Source organism: Physella acuta, unplaced genomic scaffold, assembly GCF_028476545.2.
Source record: "Physella acuta isolate Inbredline_101_S28 unplaced genomic scaffold, ASM2847654v3 ptg001441l, whole genome shotgun sequence".
Taxonomy (NCBI): domain Eukaryota; kingdom Metazoa; phylum Mollusca; class Gastropoda; family Physidae; genus Physella; species Physella acuta.
Window position 1 is genome coordinate 136616 of NW_026732956.1, and position 15297 is coordinate 151912.

General features: G+C 37.9%; 1 protein-coding gene across 2 annotated transcripts in view; it reads left to right on the plus strand.

Moving 5' to 3' along the window:
- Positions 1-6148: 6148 nt before the first annotated feature.
- The window catches only part of LOC131927816 (uncharacterized), a 28714-nt gene continuing 19565 nt past the window's right edge, over positions 6149-15297 (plus strand). Inside the window, exons 1-2 of one of the 2 annotated variants that reach the window (XM_059283662.1) lie at positions 6149-6421; positions 14538-14617. In XM_059283662.1, coding sequence (XP_059139645.1) covers positions 6349-6421; positions 14538-14617 — 153 coding nt within the window. In that variant the 5' untranslated portion in view covers positions 6149-6348. The remainder of the gene's footprint in view (positions 6422-14537; positions 14618-15297) is intronic. The other variant, XM_059283663.1, reaches the window with a different exon arrangement.

Consider the following 15297-nt stretch of genomic DNA (forward strand, 5'->3'; position numbering starts at 1 on the left):
ATATGTCACAGTTCGTTATCATGGAGTTTTTCCCTACATGAAAAGTTTGAAATAAATTGATCTAGTAGAAGAGATATTTTCTTGAGAAATCGGAAATAAGGTAAAGTACTACTACTGGTCTCTAGAAATCACTCAAAATGTGACGGATTCAAGATAATAAGATGTTATACCTATGTATACCTATGTATAAAATTAATCGTTCACATCAATGAAACGGTAATTAAATTTGTCGGTATTTTAGAAACCGGAAATAGAGTAAAATACCACTTTCGGTTATCGGAGGTAAAACAAAAATTAAAAATAATTTAAGAATAAGATCCTATACTTATATTTTAAATTTCTTCTACCCAACTGTAACAGTGTTTTAGTTAAAGTATTTACGTGGACATTGAGTAAAGTACCACATCCGGTTAACAAAAATCGTTCAAAAGGTGTTAGAATACTGCGCAGTGTTTCTTCCAGACTTTTTCTCCGGGGGGGGGGGGGGCACTTGATATTTTCGGGGTAGGGAGGGGGTGCGGATATTTTTCGGTGGAACACTGGCAATAGTGTATGTTTTCTATATAAATTCCATTTCGTTGGGGGGGGGGGGTAGACCCTCCCCCCTCCCCCCGAAGAGATGCCTGGAAAAAGCTGCTACTGTGCATACAATTAAATACAAATATATGAAATTTCACCAACCTAACTTCAACGGCGCTCGTGTTATTAGCTTTTAAGAAACCGGGGTAGATTATGTACCACTTCCGGTTGTTAGAAATCGCTTAAAAGCTCGTACAGAACTACAAATTTTATATTATATATATATATATATATATATATATATATATATATATATATATATATATATATATATATATATATATATATATATATATATATATATATGTAAACTGAAACGGTACTTAAGTTATCATGTTTATAGACATACATACAGACACGTAGACATATAGACAAAATTGCAAAACAAAGTTTTTCCGTCCCGGAAGGATGTAAGACGTCAAAGTTTGTCAAAATCTCTATTTAGTTTTTTTTTTTGCGCGATTACAATGCATCCTTTATGTTCCGTATAATATGATGAATGTTCCGTATCTGAGAGGGAGGTGTAAAAAGGCGAAAACTGTCAAAATATCTGTTAATTATTCAGCCTGATTACATTACAATACTTCCTTTACATCCTTTCTCTATACGAGTAAAAAAAAAACCAAGGGAACAAAGGTTGATTGAAACAATCGTTATCATCATCTTTTATGATGAGAAAGAAAAAAAAATGGAGAAAAAATTTCAACAAAACCAGCGAGAAACATAACGAATTAAAGCGAAGTAAAACAGTGGAAGATTTATGAGCGGATCAGTCGACGTCTTTTATGAAGATGCGGATAGTGATGTTAGGGTTATAGTTTATTATGAGATTGAAAGAATAAACTTTGCGGATTGGATGTCGATAATTGGTTTCTAAGTTATTAGTTCTTTTTTTTTCAATCATGTAGACCACAACTGAAGTTTACTTTCACTTTTTACTTCATGCTATGTATGTTGTTGAGTCAAATAGAATAAAAACAATTACAACCACGGGTTATTTTTCTCACATACTGTCTTAAGAATAGAACTGCACAATTCATTACAGAAAATAGAACATGTTTTGAGATCTCAATTCAAAGGAAACTATTATCATTATGACGTAAATAAATAAAATGGAGAAAAAATAGCTTTGAACTAATTTGACTAAGAAAATTGGGTCATCCATTTTTAATTCCCAAGTGTAAAGGTATCACAACGACTTCTTACATTATATAATGTCTAACTGACCATTAACACTAGCATTTTTTTATTTTTTTATTTTTTTTTTTGAATTTTTAAAATTTGGTATGGTGAAATTCCATTGAAATTAATGCTAAATTTAATGATATTTCACCATTTTAAAAAAATTTGAAAAAAAATTTATAGCGGTTTTTCTGTTACAAAAACTAGCCAGCTGACTCTATTAGTGTTAGTAAAAGAAGGATAAACGATGATATGGCCGGTATATGTGTTAGTTTATGAAATTTTAGACCTCCACAAAAGGTTGTTTTTTTAAGATGGCCACCGTTGCCATGGCAACTATATTTTCAGAAGAGACCCTGGTGCTTGCAAATATTTTCCCTTAAGTACCCTAACATATACATACACAAATAAATGAAAAAAGCTAATCAATTAAGAAGTTTTTTTCCCCGTTTTTTCCGGAGCCTACCCCCTCAAATGTTTCGAGACTGAAAATGAGGGAAAAACTCAAGCTACAAAGGTCGTTGAACCTAGTAGAGTAATTGTTAAAGGTTGTTGGTTTTCCCTAACGCAGTTCGTCACGACAACAAGGTCACTACGCCTCCACTATGTTGCTAACTCTAATTATAGCACAGACGAGGGACATCAACTATAAATTTTAAAAAAAGAGTTAAATTAATTATCGCACTAACTGGTGAATTAAATTAATTATAAAAATAAACATAAAGGAAAAAAAATGTCACTTTCAGGCATTATGGGCTTTGAGCATAAGCAGTTCATCCCTCGCCAAATGTAGCCAGCAATATGCCCAACCGTCTGTACTTCACACTCCCTTGCGTCAGGTATCAATTAGAACTGAGTCGACTCAGGGATCTACAATGGAATCGAACCCGTGATCCAAACTCTAGAGTTTCGAGTAAAGCATTAAGTGCCACAACTTTTTACAGAACGTAATGTAAACCTTTAGGTATTGAACGTTCATGGAGAGATAAAGTGAATTTCACATATTTTGAGAGTTCGACAAGGAATAGATAGTGTGGTCCGTTCTTTGCCCAGACGCCGTTGTTTTCTCTAACAAGGATTTAGGTACCATCAAGGATGGGAACCGAACTCCAGACTTACGGCTTAGCATTTATGCACTCTACCATTCAAACAGACCGTCCAACAATTACATAAAACTAGATATAATCTACTTTATAAGTGGACGCGCAATTCTAACACAAACGCAATTGACCATCTAATAAGAATTATAAGATTAAAATTATGGTATTTCATTCGCTTAAGGCAAAAAAGATTATCTAGAAGAAATTGCTCTCTATGTGACTATTGAGTAATTGAGTTACCAGATTTAACCACCAACACGCAAACAGCATTGTGATCTAAATAAAAACTTGTTTTTAAAAAAACATGGACACAGTACTTTGTAACCATCCAAGAACCGACAAAACTAAGAACACAACAATAAAGATAAAACAAATTCAGAATATAACCTACATTATAAAGCTCCAATAAGGCAAAAAAAAATTGTCAAAACAAAACCAAAATACAAAACAAAATCTTTCTGCTCATTGCGGATTTTAGTATTTTTTATCACTTTAATTAGAGGCGGAATGGTCGAGCACAAGAGCGCACAATTACTACCGTGAAAGTCTTAAGTTCTCTGCGTCCACTCAGCTCTGATTAGTCCCTGAATCAAGCTACGGAAAGTAGAGACACCTGGACTTTGGACTGACGACACTATGCACAGCCGGAGTCACAATAACAGGTGCACTCTACTTCACCTGACATGTAGACCGTCATTCGACTTTATTTTCACTATTAGCGAATTGTATTCCAACAATATTTTCATACAAAGCTGGACATATAAAAAAGTTGTCTTATGGCTCTATTAAACTAAACGGTAATTAGCACACAAAAACATGCTAAAAATGTCAACATATATATTTTAAAAACTTCACCAAGAAGCATTATCTTCCATGACAGCAATAATTACTCTGTGACACAAGAACAAAAAAATTCTTTAAAAACCAAAACGAATGGACAACATTCAACTTTCAGCCTCATTTCCCCCAAAGTCTATTTCTATTGTCTACTTTACAGTTAACTAATTGATTTTCGTGCGCGCTAATCTATTTTAAGAAGCTTCTGGACCAATCGCGGATGTCGGTCCATATATTCGGCGTCAACTTCTACAACCGACGGTGAAGCCGTCAAGTCACGTGAAAGACTGTCACTTCTGACAGATGGACACACGACTGGCTTGTTGTTCTAATTTTAACTGTCACGGGGTGTGTCGCCAGTGACACCAACACCTCCACTGTTTTGTTTACTGTCATTGAATATTAACTCTGTTTCTTGGGCTGTGTTTCCTTGTAATATTTCCGTTAAATATGTATCGCATCTGACAGTGGCGTGGGCGTTGCTGTCCAGTTGTCTACCTTCGGTATTATTATTTTTAAATGATAATAAACGTCTATTTTTTTAAATAGGTTTTTGTTTTCAAACAAATATTTCGAAAAATTACGTCGCTGACTAATTATAAACGTATGAAGTAAACAATTAGGTGTACGCAAATTAAATAAAATGTAAAAATCGGTCCGTGCAATCTTCCTCCAAACTTCTTTACCAAATCACGTTACCCTACATTGACGAGTAACATGGCGGAGCAAGTGAATGACATATGAACTAGTGCAGTAACATTTGGTGGAAGCAGAGACACGACATTTGGTGGAAGCAGAGACACGACATACGACATTTGGTGGAAGCAGAGACACGACATACGACATTTGGTGGAAGCAGAGACACGACATACGACATTTGGTGGAAGCAGAGACACGACATACGACATTTGGTGGAAGCAGAGACACGACATACGACATTTGGTGGAAGCAGAGACACGACATACGACATTTGGTGGAAGCAGAGAAATAACATACAACCAGAGTTTCTTCTAGGCACAGGCATCTCTTCCAGCCCCCCCCCCCCCCACACACACACTCCAAACGAAATGGAATTTATATTGAAAATAAATACTTTTACCAATGTCCAGCCCCCTCTCGGAAATTTTTGTCAGCCCCCACCCCCTCACGGCAAACTTAGTCCGCCCCTTCCCCCCCCCCCCCCCCCCTCCGGAGAAAAAAAAAGAAGTCTTAAAGAAATATTGCATACGACATTTGAAAGCAGAGAAACGACATACAACACCAGCGTTGAGAGTTGTCTAACCTTCCCACTACCTACTTTGTTAAATTATTAATCCCTCACTACCAGATGACATTTTGATCCACACCACAGATGTCAGTAAATAATTGACACCATGTCCTTCTATTACATTCGCTAGTTCAATCGTTGCGATATTTTACCGGTGATGCCGGTCTTCAACTTCCATACCAGACGCGACATAATCTCAAAGCACGTTTCACCCAGAATAAAAACGTGTTTCTGCCAACGGCCGAAAAAAGATTTCCTTTCTGAAGTACAGCCTATATTGGACAGGAAATACAACTTTGTTATGTCTGCAAAATTGAGATTCGGATCTAGAGCAGCGGTTCTTAACCTGGGTTCGATCGAACCCCAGGGGTTCGGTGAGTCAGTCTCAGGGTTTCGGCTAAGGTTAAGTTGCATACCCGACTCAAAAGATTCACGATCGGAATTTGTCAGTGCGGGCAATAGAACTACTAAGAAAAGTTCGGTCAACGCGCATATCGAACTGATGGGGTTCGGACCTTAAAAAAAGGTTAAGAAATACTGATCTAGATGTACCTTTGGCTGAGTTTTGGAGATGTTATAGTTAAAGTGACATAAAGTGACAAGAACTGTTGTACAATATTTCATTACATAGGCCTATTTATCTTTTTATTTAAAAAAAAAAGATACGTTTTCTAAGAAAAGATTTTTTTTTAAATTCTTAAAAAAAAAGTATCCTCTGACGTCACAGGTAACACCGTATCTTGCTAACGCCCCGTTCTCAGCTCAGCAATCAAGGATGGACTTAATTATTCTTGGCATCTTAGTCCAGTCTTAATTAAATCGTACATACACAAATCGTATTTCATTGGTCAATTGCCAGAGAGAAAAAAAGACACGACCTCTATTTTCAGCCGACATTCCCACCGTTTGACATACGTCAGTGTCACCGGGTCTTTGTTATATGGATGACAGTCTCAAGCGTGTTTCCCCCTTCCCGAATTTTTTTCCGTCATCCGTCACGTTTCACAGCGGCGGGCCTCGCACAGGTGAACTAGAAACCCAAAGCCCGAACTACAGTACAGCATCATTCAAGGTGTATTGTAAAACCACCACAGATTCGCCCATGGTTTTCGAAAGTTTTCCACTGCGCATGCTCAGGACGCTACGCGTGTTGTAGAGGTAACTACGTCACTTCGCGTTCGTTTACCGCAAACGAACATAAATAGCCCAAGTGACCGAGAAAAACAGCAGTTCAGAATACAGTTTAGAGAAACATCAGAAGTAAAATAAATTTTCGGACAACTTATTGTAACATCATTCAAACAACTTTTAAAGAACTGCGTGACAACACGATTGAAACAAAAATTAAGAAAAGAAAATCCTCAAATTTTTAGTAAATACAAGATGGATCACACAAATTATGGACGTTTATTGAAAGGACTGTACGTTATGTGTATACTAAGCACTATTCTGAAAGGTAAGTGGCAATATACAAAATGTGTAAATAGCTTTTTTTAAATAAAATATTTTAATATAGTTTTGCCATAGAAGCCTGAACTACCGTAATTTGAAAACAAAAATGATATTATCACCAATCATTCAAATTTTCATTATTTGTTAGCATTATCTTTGATCTCTCATTATATAGGATAGTTGAAATGACAATTTAAATAGGATTTTATTGAATATTTCTTTAAAAAGCTTTCAATTGTTATAGAACAAAACGCAGATCATACACTGATAATTTAAAATGTGTTTATTTATCAGCATCTACTATATACTTTAATAATATTATTTTTAAAATACTTTGATAATAGCGTCAATATTGGAAAGGCATAATTCGGAAACAGCGCATCTGAAGGTCACACTCAACATAATTTTACACTGTAAACACCGTTGTGTTTAATCCGGCAAAGCATATTCAGTGTTTCAATCTTTCTTATTAGAAATAAGTTTAACGACGAATCCGTAAACAATGTAAATAATATCCTAATTAGGCCAAATGCATTGATTTAAACTTGAAATGTGAGTAAGCTATAAATTTCTACTCTCTTGTGATGAGGCATACACAATGCAAGTATTGGAAGTTAGAGAAGCATGCTGATCTAATCAAGTTGTAATCCAGTTTTTGTTTGTGAATTTATAGAAAAAGACAAAGGTTACGGAAGATCGGAATTATAGATAGTGAAATGTGTAGGGTCTTTTGATTTTAGTGTTGGTAATTGCGTTATAATAAATACTTGCTGTAGTTATGAAGACTTGGAATTATGTGATTGACGTAAGGATAAAAGCAGATGATAAAAGCAAACTTTGAAGTAAAGGGAAAGTTATCCCCGCACTTACCAAGAGCCATAGTGTTACCACAACGGTAGCATGCTTTCGAAACTCCATGTACCATTGCGATATGACGTCAAACAAAAAAGATGATTTATTAAAGAAAACATTAACACCTAGAATGTTAATTGGTTCTTTCTAACTTTTTTCTCCGGGGCGTGGAGGTGGGGGTGGGCGGACACGGGTAAAAGTACATATTCTCTATATAGATTATATTTCGCACGGGGCGGTAGATGCCTGGAATAGATGCCTGAAAGAAACACTTAGGATGTTCTCCACAAACATGAAATGGATGTCAATAGCGTTGAATCAGGAATCACTAGGGGGGGGGGTGAGGGTGATGAATAATTCAATAAGGTCCAACTTAAACATATGTATCAGTGGGGTTTTTTCAAAGCCCCCCCCCCCCTTTCCCGGTTGACGAAATAGAAAAAAAAAACATTGCGTTTAAATCGAAAATATCTACCCCCCCCCCCCCCGCCCCCCACCACCACCACCCCAGAATTTCATTTTCAACGTCCGGGGCAATCCAGATCAAAATTTCATAAAGAAACCTCGTTAAGTACAGATAAAAGCATACACTAGGAATTGAGCTCCAAGCTATCGGTCAGGTAGTCGAGCTCCCTACCACTCCACTAAGTATCGCACTCATTTTTCATTAAGTGGTAAGATAAAATTCACCGAGTTTATCGGGATAAGCCTTGGTGTCTTAGCGAGGTAAAGTATTAAAAATGCCTTGTCAAAAATTTTAATTACTCTTCTAATTTGATGAAAATTAATATGCTAATGTCCGGAGTAGATAGTTTTCAACCAATCGGAAGGCAGGATTCATTTAGCCCTAACATAAACACTTGGCTGCGGTATTAGAATCTCAAGTCATTAACGACCCCCACGTCGTCTTTTAGTGGCCGGTTCATTTGTCAAGTCTACATGGCGCTCTCGACACTTAGACACACCAAAAGAGTTATTGCTGGAGGGGGGGGGGAGGGGAAGGGGAGAGAAGAGAATCAAGTTGGGTGGGGAGGGGGTAAGGGAGTTTAAGGTGTGACAGATATTGTCCTTAAAGAATGACACAGACTAAGTTAAGCGAGGATGACCACAAAAATATAGGAAATTTCGTTACATTTCTTAAGCCTCTTTTATTGGTTTAGTTAATTGATGTTCAAGGACACAAATTAAATCTCTAGTCGTACATTTCGTCATTTTTGTGTAGTCTCTTTCCCGCCACAAACCCCCCCCCCCCCCCTTTCACACTGTCAAGTTTTTGCTTGCTGCCATTAACTCTTTTGTATCTTTTATCTTTTAACTAACTGTCTTGTCTCATCTGTTCATCAAATTGTCTTGTCTACCTCACCTCTTCACCAAACTGTCTTGTCTATCTCACCTGTTCACCAAACTGTCTTGTCTCACCTCTTCACCAAACTGTCTTGTCTATCTCACCTGTTCACCAAACTGTCTTGTCTCACCTGTTCACAAAACTGTCTTGTCTACCTCACCTGTTCACAAAACTGTCTTGTCTACCTCATCTGTTCACCAAACTGTATAGTCTATCTCACTTCTTTGCCAAACTGTCTTGTCTACCTCATCTGTTCACCAAACTGTATAGTCTATCTCACTTCTTTGCCAAACTGTCTTGTCTACCCCATCTGTTCACCAAACTGTATAGTCTATCTCATCTGTTCACCAAACTGTCTTGTCTATCTCACCTGTCTTGCCTCCACCTGAACTACTCAAACTCTCTATGATGTCAAATCGTGTATCCTTGTCGTTGAATGACGTCATGTAGTCATGACTTCAGTCCTGCTCAAAACGGATGCTGTCAATGTCTTATCACTAAGCGAGGTTTTACCGTAATGAATCAGCGGTCTTACCGTAATTGGGGCACCGCTTTCATGTGAAACGGGATGTTCATTTAGAAGCAGACAGCAAATACGGTCGATTGATGGCCCCACGGTCACGCCCTAGAGACCCAACACAAACAATTTGAGATCGATGGGAATATTGGGTGACTTTATGAGATGTGGTTGTTGTGTGTGGTTGACTTTATAAGATGTGTGTGGTTGACAATGTTAGATGTGGTTGTTGTGTGTGGTTGACAATGTTAGATGTGGTTGTTGTGTGTGGTTGACTTTATGAGATGTGGTTGTTGTGCGTGGTTGACAATGTTAGATGTGGTTGTTGTGTGTGGTTGACTTTATGAGATGTGGTTGTTGTGTGTGGTTGACTCTATGAGATGTGGTTGTTGTGTGTGGTTGACTCTATGAGATGTGATTATTGTGTGTGGTTGACTCTATGAGATGTGGTTGTTGTGTGTGGTTGACTCTATGGGATGTGGTTGTTGTGTGTGGTTAACTCTATGAGATGTGGTTGTTGTGTGTGGTTAACTCTACGAGATGTGGTTGTTGTGTGCAGTTGACAATGTTAGATGTGGTTGTTGTGTGTGGTTAACTCTATGAGATGTGGTTGTTGTGTGTGGTTAACTCTACGAGATGTGGTTGTTGTGTGCAGTTGACAATGTTAGATGTGGTTGTTGTGTGTGGTTGACTCTATGAGATGTGGTTGTTGTGTGTGGTTGACTCTATGAGATGTGGTTGTTGTGTGTGGTTAACTCTACGAAATGTGATTGTTGTGTGCAGTTGACAATGTTAGATGTGGTTGTTGTGTGTGGTTAACTCTATGAGATGTGGTTGTTGTGTGTGGTTAACTCTACGAAATGTGATTGTTGTGTAGTTGACTTTATGAGATGTGGTTGTTATGTGTGGTTGACTCGAGATGTGGTTGTTGTGTGTGGTTGACTCTATGAGATGTGGTTTTTGTGTGTGGTTGAACTGTTAGATGTGGTTGTTTAGTGCCAACTGTTGACTATGAGTTGTAGTTGTTGGTTGTCAAATAGTTTGATGAATCAGTTGATTTTTAAAGGGTTGCAGGGAATAGCTGTTGGTTTGGGATTGGTGTGAAAATTGATGTGGATATTTTTGGAATAGGGAATTAAGTGGACATTTGTTGTATAATGGGATTGGGTGGAAGTGCCGGATAATGGTTTAGGGGTGTTGAATTAGGGTTCTGGTCTTGAAAGGGAGAGGGGTGGAAGTCTAGATTTTGGCTGCAAACGTTGGATAAAATCGTTGGGGAAACTGTTATATGGTGTATTGGGTTATATTGGTGTAAAATCTGTAAGGTGTGATTGTTCAATATTTTGCTCTGTATATGGAATGTCACAGTTTGAACCACATCACAACATTTAGTGGCCTTGTGCCTTACCATGGTTGATTTACACACTGAGAGCTAGGACATAGTTATGTTCTATTGCTGACATAAGTCCTTACAGCTAGGACACAGGACTATCCCGATGTTGACTTCATCCTTTCCTTTGTTCTACCCTGTAACATGGCAGGGAGTTTCCTCCAACACAATTGAGCATTGCCTGTCAACATGTCAAGCGCCCTACGGCCGGCTGACTCCCATTTCAGCCCGTTTTCAGTTGTTTGACTCTGGAGTTTCCTCTCCCAGATTGTTTGCTGTCCTCAGCTAACGAGCCTTATCTGCCCGGAGGTCCGAACTCGAGACTTTAGGAGTTAGCAGTCACACCTCCTCCGTTTCGACCACGCCTTCCTCCTCCATGGCTGTTTTGATCCAGACAGCCAAACACCGTTGTGTACCATGACTGACACTAAACCGTGACAACTAAACTCAGTTGTGTACCTGATTTACACCATGATGTACTGTCTGACCAACTGGGTTGTCACTTCTCACAGGGTGTTATTCACCAACACCGTTGACATTTAATGTTATTGATGTACCCTACTAAGAAAAATATTTGTAACTACAGCAGAGGCGTAGCTAGGGGAGGGCGGGGAGGGCGGCCGCCCCGGGCGCCGACCCTAAGGGGGCGCCAAAAGGGGTAGAAAAAAAAATTAAAAGCTCATTTTAAGCTGCAGTTTTGAATTATAAACAGTCAAAGTAAAGAAATTTAACGGCTGAGAGCCTTTGCATACTGATTTAACTGTTTTCTACCTTGATTGTGTAACTGTAAAACGTATATCTTTAAGAAACAGTGACTGGAAAAACCGCTTTCCAGCTTTCCTAGATGGGGAGGGGGGGGGGGGCGCTTTTTCGAAGACTGAAATAGAAAAAATTTACACCGGATTAAGGAATAAATAACCGATATCACTCAAAAAAGAAACCCATTGAACTAAAGCGTATTTTACGATTGTATAACATAAAAAGAGTTAGTGGCGTTTAAAATCTGCTCTACCATTTTTTGTCCAAGAGGGTGGGGCGCTTTTTCACTAACAAAAATCGCAGGATTTGTACTGGATCGGTTGCTAGATAACTCTTTTAACACTTAGAAAAGAGATCAATTGTATTAACACTTAATGTACGATTTCACTACCCAGATTTGCTAAGTAATAACGCGACTAGTTCTTTGCAGTGTTTCTTCCAGATTTTTTTCCCCGCTGGTGGGGCACTACAAATTTTCGGCGGGACGGTAGACTTTCTTCGGGGGGGGGGGGGGGGGGGCGCACACTGTTAAAAGTATATATTTTCTCTATAAATTATATAAGTTTCATTTCGTTCGGGGGGGGGGGGGGGCTTCGAAGAAGAGATGCCTGGAAGAAACTCTGGTTATTTGTACAATTTTTACGATTCTCTCAACTTGATCGTGATAGATCAGATACTTTACTTGATTGCATTACATCTTGCCTGGATCACTGCATTAAAGAGAAATAAATATAACGGATTCTTGTATCGCTATCCGATCAGTAAAATAGCAGACTGACGGAGCGGGTGGATGGGAAGCAACACTCTTTGCCAAAACTTTAAGAGAGAAGAAAATTAGTATATTGTACTGATTATTACTTTGTTCAACCTGATAATTCAAAGTTGCAATACTGGCCTACTATTATCGAAATTGTTCTAAAGACACGACCAAAAGTAGACCAAATAAGGCTTGCACCTTCTACAAAATACACTCTAAAGCAGTGGTTCTTAAATTTTTGGAGAACCGAACCCCACCAGTTTCATACGCGCAATCACCGAACCCTCCTTAATAGTTGTATCGTCCACAATGACAAATCCGATCGTGAATCCTATGAGTCAGGCGTGTGTCTTGACCTCCGCGGAAGCCCTAAGACTGAATTACCGAACCTCTCGGGTTCGATGGAGCCCACTGTTCTAAGCTCTTTTGATTTTCTACTTATTATTCGTTTCGGCATCTTAAGGGGAATTTGATTGGCGTCCAGTGAAGTTTTAGGGAATCAGCGTAATTGTTAATTTTTTAGCGCAATTTCCATTCTGGAGAATTGCGTTTATTAACTCGTCTTTTCTGGGAATGGATGGATGGATATGTGTTCGCAGCTTTAAGTCGTATCTCCTCCTCAACGAAGCAATATCGAGGACTAGTTCCAAAGCAAATTTGTTAAGCAAGTTCCGAGGATGATAGTGGGCTAAAAAAATTCCCGGAATTCCTTCCTGGATTTCCCGGAAAAGCCAAAATACCTCGAAAAAATGCAGTTTTTGGCCCATAGCTCGGCAACGAGACCACTTAGCGACTTGAAACATTTACCAATCGATTCCTGACATAATTTAAAACAATATTGCCGAAGAAAGTTTTCAAAATATCCTTTCGTTCGGTCACAAATTTTAAAATTACATAAACACCTACAAACCGATCGTTCTCCTAGCTTGATCGCACCCCAGCATTATACGTCAGAGCTATTTTTAGATAACATAAGGAAATTGCGCTTAAATTGTCACTAGACTTTTTAATTAACTTGTTTCCAGACTGTCGCACAAACACGCATATATATATATATGTATATATATATATATATATATATATATATATATATATATATATATATATATATATATATATATGGGGGGGCGCCAAACTAAAAGATCGCCCCGGGCGCCGGGAGGGGTCGCTACGCCTCTGAACTACAGCTCTAAGAAAATATTTTTATGCGCAAATACAAGAACATGTTTGTACTGTAGATATAGTCTATAGGGAAATATTTTTTAATAAAGTGAATAATGCAAGTAGGCCTATGTAGTGTATAGAAGTAAAACAAAAACAATATATATATATATATATATATATATATATATATATATATATATATATATATATATATATATATATATATATATATATATATATATATATATATATATATATGCATCTGTAAGAAAATATTTTTCATGTAGAGAACTAGGAAAATATTTGTTATGGAGAGGATGGAAATATCCCTTTGATTAATTATTATCTGTCCGATCATGTGCAACAATATTATGATTCATTTAGTCCAAAATGCAAATTTAATTAGTGTTTACATATGTAACATTACCCAATAGCGCATGCGCAGGAAAGCTCGTGATTCCTTTAACGAGTGAAACTCTCCATGAAACACAACATTAGTTTATGATCAGTACTAAAGTGTGATGAATTTGGTTTGACGACCTTGATCAACGAAAGGTCGTCCATCAAACTCAGCTAATCAATTTACCCACATGCAGGGGCAGTGAAAATACTTGACTCGTGAGGTCATCTGAAGCATTACCTTCTTTCTGTTGGCCATCTGCGCTCAGTCCACGTGATCAATCTTTACATCACGTGATGTTGTGATTTAGAAGCAGGAATGTTCCGTTAGAACTCGATTGATAGATAGGAATCACGTCATCATATAGGTCCTCCTTTCACCCCCCCCCCCCCCACCTCACCACACCCCCACCTCACCCCCATCCCCTTAACAGATGGCATGGCTACAGCGTACAGGAAGGAGTAAATTTATTTTTAGCACATCTCGATCGGACGCCTCATCCATCATGGCGGCCATTACACAAACACGAGCAGCTCATTTTTTGCGACGTCATCGATCTATGAGTAAACAAGACACCCACGAAGACACATACACCCTCACACGTTTATTGTTTTACCCTGCTCTCCGTGTCCGACACTGAATCAGAGACTAAATAGAAAACTTATGTGTCCGATGTTTAACACTAGAGTTCTGCGTAGCTTTCCATATGGTCATCCTCATATTAATTATGATGGAAAAACTGAAATATAAAGTAAAACAAAAACATAACATAATGCAATTAAGTAATTGGGTATATTTCTCGGGGGTGTATATATTTACCCAATCTCTAGAAGCCTGGGTTTTAATGTATTTTTTATTTTATTTTCTCCAACCTCTTTTAATCACATTACAACTGTCAAAGTTGAATAAAATGCAACATTTTTTTTTTCTTTTAAGGGTATGAAGCAGACGAGAGTTTAAAGGTTGGAATGGACTTACAAGAACTTACAAGCGAAGAAATGAGGGAGCAAATTAAGGTAGGTGGTACCAACAGCAACAATCATTTGTATGTATGATTGTTAGAAAACATGGGTGTTGTAAATACATTGTGGCTATTTTAACAATGGCGTCGACAACAATCATTTGTCTGTATGATTGTTAGAAAACATGGGTGTTGTTTAATGCACTGGGGTCATTTAACCATGGCTCCAACAAGAGAACTCAAACAACATTGGGTTCACTAAACCACAAGGATCGCTCCAAAAATTGGGGTCATTAAAGCAGAAGGGTCGCTCAAAACATTGGGGTCACTTCAAAATTACAGTCGACGACACACGGATCGACATCAGGAAAATAGATTGACAAAAAATTGGGACCATCAAGTCGTAGAGTAGTATGGGTGATCAAGCGTAGTTTAGAAATCATGTAACTCATTGCACTTGCACTACAATTGATGTTTTTTTAAATACATTGCAGGCGATGCCCATATATATATATATATATATATATATATATATATATATATATATATATATATATATATATATATATACATATATATATATATACATATATGTAAGCCCTGCTAGGGGGGGGGGGATACCTAAAATCTATCTTACCCTTCCCTAGGCTTATCTAACTAACTACTGTCCGGTCAGTGCAAGCCCGGCTAAACCCAGGCTGGTTAATAACCTAACCTTAGTCTAAATTAAAAACA